This window comes from Lissotriton helveticus, chromosome 11 (assembly GCF_964261635.1).
Source record: "Lissotriton helveticus chromosome 11, aLisHel1.1, whole genome shotgun sequence".
Lineage (NCBI taxonomy): Eukaryota > Metazoa > Chordata > Amphibia > Caudata > Salamandridae > Lissotriton > Lissotriton helveticus.
Window position 1 is genome coordinate 468,795,691 of NC_136072.1, and position 13,668 is coordinate 468,809,358.

General features: G+C 45.4%; 1 protein-coding gene across 1 annotated transcript in view; it reads left to right on the plus strand.

Annotated features, from left to right (window-relative positions):
• MYO7B (myosin VIIB) overlaps positions 1-13,668 on the plus strand; it is a 1,196,498-nt gene that overhangs the window by 110,121 nt on the left and 1,072,709 nt on the right. The window contains exon 2 of the mRNA XM_078666047.1: positions 8,546-8,588. Coding sequence (XP_078522173.1) covers positions 8,571-8,588 — 18 coding nt within the window. The 5' untranslated portion in view covers positions 8,546-8,570. The remainder of the gene's footprint in view (positions 1-8,545; positions 8,589-13,668) is intronic.

Here is a 13,668-nt window from a genome sequence, read left to right on the forward strand (position 1 = left end):
CAGTGAGTATTTTATTTATGAAAGATAAATGTCACCTATTGTCTTATTTTGGATTGGACTTCTTAGCGAATGAATTATAGGTAGAATTGTCGAATTCCTTATTCATTTGCAAGCATTGTAATCAACATTAATAGTTGATATCCACTTGGATGCTAAGCTTCTTGCTCCACTTCAATGTAATTTCCATTGAAATGAATGGGCACTCCATGACGAGTTACCCTTGTCATTAGCATCCAAGTTTTGTGAGCATTATAAAATACAAAATATTTTTTCTAAAAATGATTATCCTGTGTTGTTGTTTTTTTATCTCTAGTGTGACTATATTAATTGAATAGTCTTTTCTGTTGAACTGAGTACCAGAATATTATAAGTGAACTAAAATGACAGCAGATATTAATTTGATTGATTAGATGTTTGTTAAAACTGAAATACAACTCTAAATCTGAAATTTATGTGACAAAAAAATTCCCTTGCTGGCATCTTAAACCTTATATTGTTAATATCTGCCCAAGCCCGCAAGGGTATATTGGGTTTTCCCACCCCCTCGTTCAATATAGTAAGGTCCTGTGAGAAGGTGGCTTGGTATATGGTGTACACTTAGGTAAGTGGGCACCTTGCACCAATCCTGATGACCCTTATGGTGATTTTAGTGGCCTTAGACAACCTTAGAAAGCTCTCTAAGAGGGTAGCTGTGGAGAGAAGCCTTCAGGCTTAGTCAGAACGAATGTAAAGCAGCTTGTTCTACCAGAACATAATCGTATTTATATAGATTAAGTGAAAAAGAACTACACTGTGTATTTATACAAATTTATACAAATATGTATTTATTATATAAAGCTCACTAACACATAAAGGTATCTCCTAGCCATACTTTTCAATAGAAACAGGTAAGTAGCAGGTAAGTAGCACTTAACACACAGTGATCACCAGGGGGAGACCAAACCATATATATTAAATCAGTAATATGCGAACCACGACTCAAGTCAAGACTATACCCAGAAGACATAGAAGTGCAGAGGACCCAAAGAACCACCCAAGGTAAGTAAACAAGAGCCCCACAGAGACCATGTGCAGAGTGAGAACACAAATTTTAAAGGCGAAGGACCCTTCCAAGTGGACGCTGAAGAAACTCAATGAAAGACAGAAGGTAGGAGAGCCACCCCACGCGTGGGTACCTTAGGAACCAGGATACCTGTCTCAGAGGAGCCGGGTGCATAGGTATGAAGTGGCGTCGGAAACCGCTGTTGAACACAATGGAGGACTTCAGTAAAATGCAGCTGCTGGAGAAGGTGAAAGTGTCCAGTGAAACCCAAAGGTGGATTCAAGTCGAGAAGTATCTGAAAGCAGAGGGCACAGAGTCTATGCCCATTGGAAGTGACCAGGAGGCACAGAAGATGAATGCCCAATGATGTCGGTTGTTGCAGGAGAGTTGACGGTGACCTTGGAGCTGCAGCTGTGAGAACCAGGTGACACCGTGGGAGACCAGGAGTCATTCATGAGCTTTCCCATGTCAATGTCGAGAGTTGAGGGGTCGTTGTCTGTTGGGAGCACCAACAAGCTTCGGAAACTGCAAACAACATGGAAAGCAAAGAAGATGCAATGTCGGAACCAGCAAGGTCCAGGTGACTCACCACAGGGAGGGGAGTCAGGGCAGGCCCTGAGCAATCAGATGAATCCAAAGAATTCAAGGATGACCCTCAAGAGGACCCCCAGGCCGGAGGTACTGGAGTCGCGAGAGTACCTCAAGCAGCTCACCAAAAAAGCAGGCCCAAGGTGCAAGTTGTGCGGTGTGGACAAAGATCTTGCTCGCTGGAAATGCTTGAGGTTGAGGCTTCTGGGAGCCCGAAGACCTTGGTGGAAGAAAGCCAACAAGCCTTTGCAACTGTAAGTTGAAACAAAGCACAGGGGTTCAGTTCCTGTGGCTCCGACGAGGGATACTGGCCTTAAACTTGGTGAGAGGACAGGACAGGCCTCAAGAGATGTGACGAACCACCTCCTGTCTTGCTGAGCCTTTCAGAGTCCGTGGGAGCCCAGGATCAGCGGACCAGTCAGCTTAGTTGCGGTGCTTCCAGATGCAGGGAAGTGACTCCTTCACTTCAAGGGAGATTTCTTCAGGTGTCTTGGATGCCCACAGGCCTTGGAAGGTTCCTGAATGGTACACAGGCACAGACATTGCAGCAGTCGAGCAGGGTGAGGAGATCAGGAGCAGCAGGAGTCTTCCCGGTTGCAGCCATGATGCCCAGAGCAAAGTCCAGTGGAGTGCAGAGTGCCCAGACGGTCAAAGAAGAAGTGGTGTCTGAAATGAATCTTGTCCCACGACAAATCTAGGGACCCACCCTCAGGTTAGCCCTTAAGTACCCTAAGTAAAGTGCTGGGACAATTCAGGGGTCCCTCCCTATGGAGGGGCAGGCCAAAGGGGAGGATACTAGCATGTCCTTTGTCAAGTTTCAAGCCAAGGCGGAACCAAACAACTTCCTGAAATGGTTTGGTTTGGACTATGCATGGAGGGCACCAAGTGTGCCCTGCACGCAGACTATGTGGCGCTGACAAGCACCCCCACCCTGCCCCAATACACTAAAACCTATCTGGGAGGTGGTTACTCCTCCCTATGACAGGAGGCCTATTGTTCTGCCTTCCCCTGCGCAAGCTTGGCTCAGCAGCAGGAGAGCAGAATCATGTCTCTGGTCAGCAGCAGCCATGTTGTGCTATCCCGGTCTAGATGACTGGTACTGGGAGCACTGAAGGCCTAACAGAGGGCCTTTACAGTGCTTGGAATCACACCTCCCACACCGTTTGCGTGCTATCTGTGGCTCCGTGTGATTTTTGAGCTCTCCAAACCTGTCACTGCTGTTGTTTGAGTGGTTCTTTTTCCACATGAGCATTAAGGTCTTTGGTATGAGAGGTAACCTGACGGCCAGTTAAAGGAATAGGGACAGGGGTCTGAGTAGTGTGACTAGTCATAGTAGGTAACTCACGTTTTTCCGGTTGAATGCAAAAATAGGATAACTAGGGTCTGGGTCTAACCATTCTTGATACGTGATTCAACCTCTTCAATGAGGGTATTCATTTTTAAGGAGAATAAATGCAGTACGCTTCATATGGAAATATTGAATGTAGCTGTAAATAAATACATTTTTGATCAATAAATAGAGAGTATAGGGGAATGGCATTATATTTATAAAAATTTAGGAAAAAAAGATGATAGAGTAAGCGTTTTATCTAAAGTATTTACCCTAAATGTTAAAAGCCCTATAATTTTCACCATATATGTATGGTAAAGCTGTTTGTTAAAAAAAAGTATTATAAATTAACATACAGCTTTACCATACATATATGGTGAACATTAAAGGGTTTTTAACTCTATCATCTTTTCTTACTACATTATTATACATGTAATGCCATTACCCTTGTACTTCCTATTTCTTTATCAAATATTTATTTATTTTCAGCCACGTTAAAAATATTTCCTTGTGAAGTGCACTGCATTTATTCTCCTCAAAAATCATACACTTTTGGGTTTCATATATGAAATATAGATATCAGTTTAGACAAATGTTTAAAAAACTGTTATGGTTACGAATTTAAGTTAAAAAACACAGAAACTTGCCCGTTATGGCACTATCCTTACCTTGCACACTAAATCCATACCTTGCGCACCATATCACCAGATCCAAATGCAATGCTCATGATCTCATGTAACAGACACAATCGCATGTCATGAAGTCTTACAGGCCTGGTTACATATCACATTACCATTAATACTCAATAAGATGATTTATGAATATGCCAATGGTTTTGTAGTTGTGGGAGCGATGGTTTGCCTTGCTGTTTCACAAGTTATGGATTGTGAAGCTGACCATAACTGAGTATTTTTATTGTTTTTTTATTTTTTATTTCTACCCATAAGTGTACTTAAACTGGTTTTGAGACGTATGTTAAGGTGTTATAAACATGCAAAACGTTTATCTGTGACTTTTTCAGTGAATTTCTGGGAGGTTTCAACTGTATACTCTATCCACCTTTGAACTCACATAGCCCGTCAATGCCCTCGATACTGACTGGGGGTTGGTCGCAGGGCTTGTCCTTTCAGCCGGGCCCTGCCCCCATCCACTGCAGGCAGCCATCAACCACTGCTTCAGCCAAGCCCTGTGCCCAGTCCTCGTGGGAGGCCCCCCTGATGTGAAGGCATTCCACACTCTGGTCCCATTCACTCTGTCATTTCCTATCAACACACTCCCACACTCTTGCAAAATACCCCCATCCACTCTCTCTTCTCTGCACTCTTACACCCCCATCCATTGTCACACACACTCCTTTCCTCCCACTTTGTCTAATTTCCCACTCCGTTATTACTCTGATTATTTGTAAAATTGAAAGAAACATTCAAATGTTGCCCATTGTCCAATTTGAATACAATGTAAGGTGGTACTTTTTTGAATTGGTAACCCGTTCTTCCCTGAGAACGAGTGACTTTCCTCTTTTTGGTAAGTTTAGTGTTAACAATTTTATGTGGTGCTCTGCACTATCTAATGGTATGCATTAGATGCTTTGAAATACAAATATTTTGTTTAGCAGAACTGGACTGGCCTAGAGGTAAATTCGCAAAGGTGAGGCCCTCTGTCTGACATGCTACTAAATTACTTTATCCCAGTCCTACTATCCCCATCTGCTAAGTCAGTTACAATATGCTTATGCGTTCCACCATCCAGTCCCTGATTGCCTACAGAACATCCCGAATTGCATGCAGAAAACAACTTTCTGAACTGAGGTGCTGTTTAGCTTAGTCAATGAACACTGTACTGCACACTGTGTTATTCAACTACAGGAACTTTATGTAGAGTTTGTTAACTTCCCCAGTATGCTTTGTTTGTAGGGTTTTGAAAAATTAAAGATTTACTGGTGAAGTATATTTGGCCTGTAAACACCTTAGTCTAGCTTTGTTTAATTTATAAATTGTTGTCATATGTGTAAATAGGGGTTGTAGTCATACAATTTGATATATGTGTCAATTAAATTCTTTCTTTATTCGGCTATGAAATAGCCACTTTAATGCACATGATAAAAATACGATAAATATACATAAAACATCATATTTCATAATCATAAGACGTTAAAATGTTTAAAACATTGGAATCAGAGAAAAAGACATCATATGTGTCCTTACGTTTTGTTTTCTCAACATTGCACGCATTCAGGAATAAGGGAATGGGGGACGTGAAACACACCTGTCCTTTAATGCAATACATTTGTGGCAAATAATGTTGGTTTGGATTGGTAGCTGCCAACTTAAAATAATAGTAAACGTATTCATAAGGGCTAAGAACAATGAGAAAATTAACGGATGATGATAGGAGTGATGTTTGATAAGCAGTGTGGATAAAAGTGATGTTTGATAAGAAGTGGGCAGTGGTTGCCTAAGTTTGGTATGACCGAAATATTTAGTTAATTGTGATAGGCTTTAATACTTTCAACGGCTTGTGCATACTGAAGAACTTTCAGTTGTTGGCTGTTGCAGTGGTTTTTACCATAGACTCTCTAATAACATAATGCATAAACATCAGAAAGCCAATGTCATGTGGGGAAGCGGCTGAAGGAGTCACACATGGGTTAATCTATTTAAGAGCCATCAGCATAGCGTGTCCACTCTTCACCACGTCGTATATCCATGTCCCCTATTTCCTCTTTGGCAACCTCCTCTTCCTTCCTCCAGCTCAACCTACACGGAGTGACCACTTGGTCCCTGGTCCTCCAACAGGGTCCTAGTGACCTGCCATGACCTGTTGTTCTACCTGCAATGCTACATTTGCCCCACTTGGATAAGGGCTCCCAATCCTCCCATGTCCCCCTGGTCATTCTGACCAGTGCCTTTCAGGTCTTCAATGAGTCCTACTGGTTTCCTTGGAATGTGCTGTGATTGTCTGAGCAGGACGTGGTCATTGACAGATATTTCTCTGCAGGCTCTGTCATTCTCGGTACCTTCCTCGGAGGTGAACCTGACACCGTTTTAACTGGGGTGTACCTTTTGAAGTGTGATATGTTGGGAGTCACTCTCCTTTCATCTGCTGTGACTGTGACCATGGTTCCCTTCCTGGCTGTTACTTGAAGAAGTTTGTTGGAATATTGGACGTCTGTTGTCTTTTTGTGCTCTTATTTGACAAGAAAACTGTCTCCTCCTTTTACCTTTGATTTTCGAGCCGTCCGACGTGCATCAGCATATCTCTTCATCTTGTCCTTTTGCTGCTTACCTTTCTCATGAAGTTCATCGTCATCTCGTTATTTTGCTGAACTTGATATCATGGCTGGTTTCTTCCAATTGGGCATCCTAGTACATACCTCCCTGCCTAGCATGATGGTTGCTGGGGCCTTCCCAGTAGTGACATGAGGCATGTTCCAATATGCCCTCAATACCTCAATTAGTGCCAACTGTACTTCACGTCTGTCCTATTTGGCTTGTTGAACAGTGTAGTGTCTTGTAAATGAAGGAATGCTGGAACTCTTTTGGTTCCCACTGTACACCATAGGCCTGTGACATGAGCATTGGCGGGATGAGTTGAAGACTGGCTTATTTTGCTGAGATCTGACTTACAGAATAAAGATGTGTGCAACTACTCTGTGTGTATGGCGTGGTCATTGGTGAGTACCGGGGCTGGTAGGATGCTACAAATGGTTCTTTTCAGTGTGGCAAATGGTAATCGCTCCACCATCCCTTTTGCCTATGGCCGCAACCGGGTGATTTGAAGTTCAGATGTGCTTCACTGCAGGAGGGCTATTGTATTGTGTGTCCGAAGGTGACTGGGGGTGAGGTCCCAATGGCACAATGTCCAAGATGGTCTTTCTTTGGTGACTTCACTGCCAGATGTCTTGAGGGGAAGCCGTGGAAAGATCTACACAAGGGGTAATGTGGATTCTCTTTACGGGCCATCAGCACAGTGTGTCAACTCTTCACCACGCCTTAATATCCATTCCCCCAGTTTCCCCTTTTGTGATCTTCTCTTCCTTCCTCCAGCCCCACCCGCAGAGAGTGACCTCTTGGTCCCTGATCAACCAACAGTGTCCTAGTGAAATGCCATGACCTTTTGTTCTACTTCTGATTCTACAGCCGATAACTTTACTGCCCTCTCGAACTTACTTTGAAGTACTCTGATCACAGCACACTGCCCTAAACAACTTTACTTTAGCTCCGAATTAACCATCAACCTTACTCAAGAACCTTAAGACTAGAACCCAAAATAGGGTATTTGGTTTCAGGTGGAGGCCTTCATTCAGACTTCCAGAGGGCTCCTGGTCAACCCCCCAAACAGATAAGCTAACCACCAGAAGAAGTTTCGGTTTGGTGTAATGTCACTGTTTGTGCAGTAGCTAAGTTGTTGAATTCTGTTCCACAGCATCTTCACCATAAGTCCAACTTCTGAAAGTCCCTTTAGAGGGCAAAAGCCCATCTAGTCCTCTGCTTATGGACTGCAGTCTTTACATCTATAGCACTACCGCCGAGGAATTATTGTTACTTTTAGAGTCTGAGTCTATTAAATTCCCTTGATATATCTGTCCAGTTAACAACTGAGAGTGAAAAGCTGGTGTCTCCTCGGGACCAAAGGTGCAAGGGTAAGTTGTGAGGCAGCCCTCCGTTTCGATAAGCACGGGTTTCAAGGAAGAAGTATTAAGGATGAACAGATGCATTTTGCTGATAAACACATTAGTCATGTTGTTTGACAGGTCTCATACATTGAGTTGTGACATACTATTTGAAATGTTTTAATAAATGTTCGTGATTTATTTGTTATAAAAAGGGATAAAGACATTTGTTTAATCTTGAAAGTGTAATTAAAAGAATAGGAGCCTGCTAAGAAATTGCTCTACTGGTGCATGGAAGTCTAGAAGCTCTGCAGGAAGGGCATACACTTTTAATTGAAAGTATATCAGTATATCAGCCCTGCTCCGAAAAAACGAATGTTGTCCATTCAAAGTATAACAACAATGCTGAGTGTTTGGTAGTATGTTAAAGGAATAGCAGTTATACCCAAAAATGCAAAACCGACTTTTAATACAATAACAGCGCTGGCAAGAATTGCAGGAAGTTCAAAATAAAACATGGCCCTGCTAAGTGCCTCTGCACTTGCATCAAAGTAACGCATCCCTGATTAGAATTTATCGTACTGTCCGAATGTACAGCAGGCATGCTGAGAAGTGCCTGTAAGGCCACATTAGGATTATAACATCTATGCCCAAAAGTGCTAGCCTAGCATTCTCCAATAAATGTGTTACAGCCATGGGCAGAAATACTAGTACTTCTTACAAGTGCACAGACTGAAGTTCCTGAAGACAGTACATTTCACCCAGGAAACCTACTGGTTACCTTCCAGTGCAGCCACACCCCACAGTGCACCGCATTTCTCTCATGATGGTGAGTTGCCTGATTGCATTCCTTCTGTTCTCTATACAAATCTTTCTTCTAGATTGCGCGAAGCCACATCTTTCTCCTTTCATGAATGCTGCTGAGTTACTTTTATCTACTGTGTTGTCTGACGTTTTATTCTTCTCTACACAGGTTCTCAAAGAGGGCATGAGTCAAGATGGTCATTCTCAGGAAGGTATGGAAGAGTATTACTTACATTTATTGCGTCACTCTTTCTTCATTAAAATGTCTGTATGTATTTTGAGCATAGACATATTGGGTATTGGTGCCAGACTGGTGCTAAACAGGGCTATTGTACTAGTTGAATTTAAAAAATCCCCATAATATGGCAGCATTGATCAGGGACCAGTCGGATGACCCGCAGACACTGACTTAAGGTTGTCAAAAAAGTTGCTTTAATGAGGCAGGATAGAACTTACAATATGCATATGTCCCTGCCTACAAACTAAGACATACAGCAAGTACATCTCCCCATCCTCTAAACAAATGAACCCACCCCTTGTTCGCTGTCACACCCACTCCCAGTTCCCCAGCTTTCCACACATGAACTTTTATCTTTTCTAAGGGCTACCATTACTTTACCAGGCCAACTTGTCCTGTAAAACTCTACTAGCCCCTATTGGAGCGCGAGATAGTTGGCTCTTCCATATCCTATATTCCTTTTACTCCTGTTCATCAAATGGACTGTAGATATGACTCCCACTTATATTCTTCTGTGCCATTTTTCTGTTACATCTGTCAATTACGAAATAAGTTTACATTACATTTCACGACGCCCTTTCCTGACTAGAACACGTACCAACCGGGACCAGTTTTATCAGCTTGAAGTGGGCGTGTAGCATCAAACATTCCCTTAGGGCAAGCTGCAGCTGAGGGCAGGTCTTCCAGTGTCAAACCACAAGATTTTCTGCCCCACACCAATGTCTCTGAATGTAGGGGTAATCCCCTCTGCTCCCATTGGACACTGGGTTAAGGACATAAAGACAGGCTATCATGGTTATAAAAAGGTTGCTTCATTGTGGAGGCAGAAAAAACTCTAAATGCATTATCAGACCCATTGGCCAGATAGACTAATACGTCTCTGCCATCATACTAACACATGAAACAAGCATTGGAAATGCAATAGGTCTCGCATTAGGAAAGTTTGAGCGATTGGTATTGTAAATGACACTTTTTTTATTTATCTGTTGGTTTTGAAAATAGCAAAATTAATAGCTTTGTCAGTTACAATGTCAATAGTTTTAACTTTCGCAAATGTGACACCTATAGCATTTGTAATGCAATGTGTGTTGTATTTACGTGACTTAGATGTATTGATATTACAAATAACAATGGCTTTTAATTTTGTAAATAATTAATACTTAAATAAAAGTTCTTGTAATTTATAATGGCAATACCTTAAACGTTTGTAAATAACTTTTGTGAAGATTATGTTCAGTGTATTTTATTGTGACGAAAATCCAAGACATTGCATTTGCACCTACACACACACACAGCCACACATACACACACACACACACACACACACACACATATAGATGTGGTGGTGGTGGATCTGGGGGATATGGTGGTGGTGGATGCGGTGGTGGATGTGGTGGTGGATGTGGTGTTGGTGGATGCGGTGGTGGTGGATGCGGTGGTGGTGGTGGATGTGGTGGTGGATGCGGTGGTGGATGTGGTGGTGGTGGAAGTGGTGGTGGTGGAAGTGGTGGTGGATGTGGTGGTGGATGTGGTGGTGGTGGGTGTGGTGGTGCATGTGGTGTTGGTGGATGTGGTGGTGGATGTGGTGGTGGATGTGGTGGTGGTGGATGCGGTGGTGGTGGATGCGGTGGTGGTGGAAGTGGTGGTGGATGTGTTGGATGTGGTGGTGGATGTGGTGGATGTGGTGGTGGTGGTGGATGTGGTGGATGCGGTGAATGTGGCGGTGGATGTCATGGTGGATGTGGAGGTGATGCTGGATGTGGTGGTGGATGTGGTGGTGGATGTGGTGGTGGATGTGGTGGTGATGGTGGATGTGGTGGTGGATGTGGTGGTGGATGTGGTGGTGGATGTGGTGGGGATGGTGGATGTGGTGGTGGATGCGGTGGATGTGGTGGTGGTGGATGCGGTGGTGGTGGTGGATGGGGTGATGGTGGATGGGGTGGTGGTGGATGGGGTGGTGGTGGTGGTGGTGGTGGATGGGGTGGTGGATGTATTGGTGGTGGGTGTGGTGGGTGTGGTTAAAGTGTTGGTGGATGTGGTGGTGGATGTGGTGGTGGTGGATGCGGTGGTGGTGGATGTGGTGGTGGATGCGGTGGTGGATGTAGTGGATGTGGTGGTGGTGGTGGATGTGGTGGTGGTGGTGGTGGTAGATGTGGTGGTGGTGGATGTGGTGGATGTGGTGGTGGATGTGGTGGTGGTGGATGCAGTGGATGTGGTGGTGGTGGTGGTGGATGCGGTGGTGGTGGTTGATGCAGTGGTGGTGGTGGATGGGGTGTTGGTGGTGGTGAATGCAGTGGTGGTGGTGGATGGGGTGGTGGATGTAGTGGTGGATGGGGTGGTGGATGTGGTGGTGGTGGGTGTGGTGAAAGTGGTGGTGTATGTGGTGGTGTATGTGGTGGTGTATGTGGTGGTGTATGTGGTGGTGGTGTATGTGGTGGTGTATGTGGTGGTGGTGTATGTGGTGGTGGTGGATGCGGTGAATGTGGCGGTGGATGTCATGGTGGATGTGGAGGTGATGCTGGATGTGGTGGTGGATGTGGTGGTGGATGTGGTGGTGGATGTGGTGGTGATGGTGGATGTGGTGGTGGATGTGGTGGTGGATGTGGTGGGGATGGTGGATGTGGTGGTGGATGCGGTGGATGTGGTGGTGGTGGATGCGGTGGTGGTGGTGGATGCAGTGGTGGTGGATGGGGTGGTGGTGGACGGGGTGGTGGTGGTGGTGGATGGGGTGGTGGATGTAGTGGTGGTGGGTGTGGTGGGTGTGGTTAAAGTGTTGGTGGATGTGGTGGTGGATGTGATGGTGGTGGATGTGGTGGTGGTGGATGTGGTGGTGGATGCGGTGGTGGAAGTGGTGGTGGACGTGTTAGATGTGGTGGTGGATGTGGTGGATGTGGTGGTGGTGGTGGATGTGGTGGTGGTGGATGTGGTGGTGGTGGATGTGGTGGTGGATGTGGTGGTGGTGGATGCAGTGGATGTGGTGGTGGTGGTGGATGCGGTGGTGGTGGTTGATGCAGTGGTGGTGGTGGATGGGGTGTTGGTGGTGGTGAATGCAGTGGTGGTGGTGGATGGGGTGGTGGATGTAGTGGTGGATGGGGTGGTGGATGTGGTGGTGGTGGGTGTGGTGCAAGTGGTGGTGGATGTGGTGGTGGATGTGGTGGTGTATGTGGTGGTGTATGTGGTGGTGGTGTATGTGGTGGTGTATGTGGTGGTGGTGTATGTGGTGGTGGTGGATGCGATGGTGGATGTGGTGGTGGTGGATGTGGTGTTGGTGGATGCGGTGGTGGTGGTGGATGTGGTGGTGGTGGATGCGGTGGTGGATGCGGTGGTGGTGGTGGATGCAGTGGTGGTGGAAGTGGTGGTGGATGTGTTGGATGTGGTGGTGGATGTGGTGGTGGTGGATGCAGTGGTGGATGCGGTGGTGGTGGAAGTGTTGGATGTGGTGGTGGATGTGGTGGATGTGGTGGTGGATGCGGTGGATGTGGATGTGGTGGTGGTGGATGCGGTGTATGTGGATGTGGTGGTGGATGTGGAGGTGGATGTCATGGTGGATGTGGAGGTGGTGGTGATGGTGGATGTGGTGGTGGATGCGGTGGATGCGGTGGATGTGGTGGTGGTGGATGTGGTGGTGGTGGATGCGGTGGTGGTGGATGTGGTGGATGTGGCGGTGGATGTCATGGTGGATGTGCAGGTGATGGTGGATGTGGTGGTGGATGTGGTGGATGTGGTGGTGGTGGATGCGGTGGTGATGGTGGATGCAGTGGTGGTGGATGGGGTGGTGGTGGTGGTGGATGGGGTGGTGGATGTAGTGGTGGTGGGTGTGGTGGATGTGGTGGTGGTGGGTGTGGTTAAAGTGTTGGTGGATGTGGTGGTGGATGTGGTGGGGTTATAGGTTGTTTGCATACTGGAGTTATGTTGTCAGTCGAGTTATTAAGAAAGGTGAAGCTAGACACATTTGCACTTTTTTTTTTAATTAAGTGCTTTTAGGAGGAATAAGACGAGTGGGATGGAGGTGTAAAGGCGCAACATTTATTTTGAACACTCTACACAGAAGTCATCAAAAGTCCGTTTGTGAAGGGAACGTTTGCCAGCAGCGTGTTTTCTTTGCACTGACAAACTCATTTTAAACCGGCCTCAAGAGACTAACAAGCTAAGCAGAGCACAGTTCAGGTTTGTTTTAAAGGTATTTGAGTTGTATTAACTATAATGTCCAAATCTTGTTTACAGTGACAAAATCCCGAGTGTTGGGAATAATGCTATGAATATAGGACAATCATTTAACAAGTCAGACATAATGAGAAAGGGGCAAGGAGAGGAAAAGGATATACACGGCTGCAGCCTTCCTACCACAAGCTTCTCCCAGCGTGCGCTCTGTAGCAGGCCATGCAGTGAATAATTAGGGGAGGAGAAGTGCCGGCCTGAGTCAGAGCGCACGCTGAGAATCTTGTGGGAGGGAGGCTGGGCTGCCTTTGATGTGGTAAGGCAAGCAGGCAGGCTGGCGGCTGGGGAACAGATGGTTTGCGGGAAGAGCGTCGCGAGGGGAGGAGAGTTAAGTATGCTAACCAAAGGCGCACTAAGCCCTCTATGGTAAATGACAAAAGTACAACAAAAGTCTCCGTGTCCACACAAACCCATGTGATGGGAACCTCCCTGTAACTGGTTTGTGTAAGAAGCTCTCAACTGCGTGAAGAACACGGTTATTTAAGATGCGTAAATGTGCATGTAATCATTAAAACTCAAAGTGAGTATCTACCTTCCACTGTGTTGAGCAAAAGGCGTAATCAAACGATGTAAATTCCACATTAATGGAAGTCGTGTATGTAGTATATGTCTATTCTCCTTATTACAGTGTACAAATCATAATAGTTTCAGTGAGTACAAAACACTATGTCTCAAACGCTCTTATGCCGAGTGCAATTAACCAACCGTACCTTAATAATTGCTGCTTCCATTGATAATGAGAACCGGTTTGGTGAAAACAAGAGAAATAAATCTGTGGGCAAGAAACTTGTGTGTGAGAGGTGTGGGAGGAGTGCGGCTCGGCTGAGCCAGAGCGC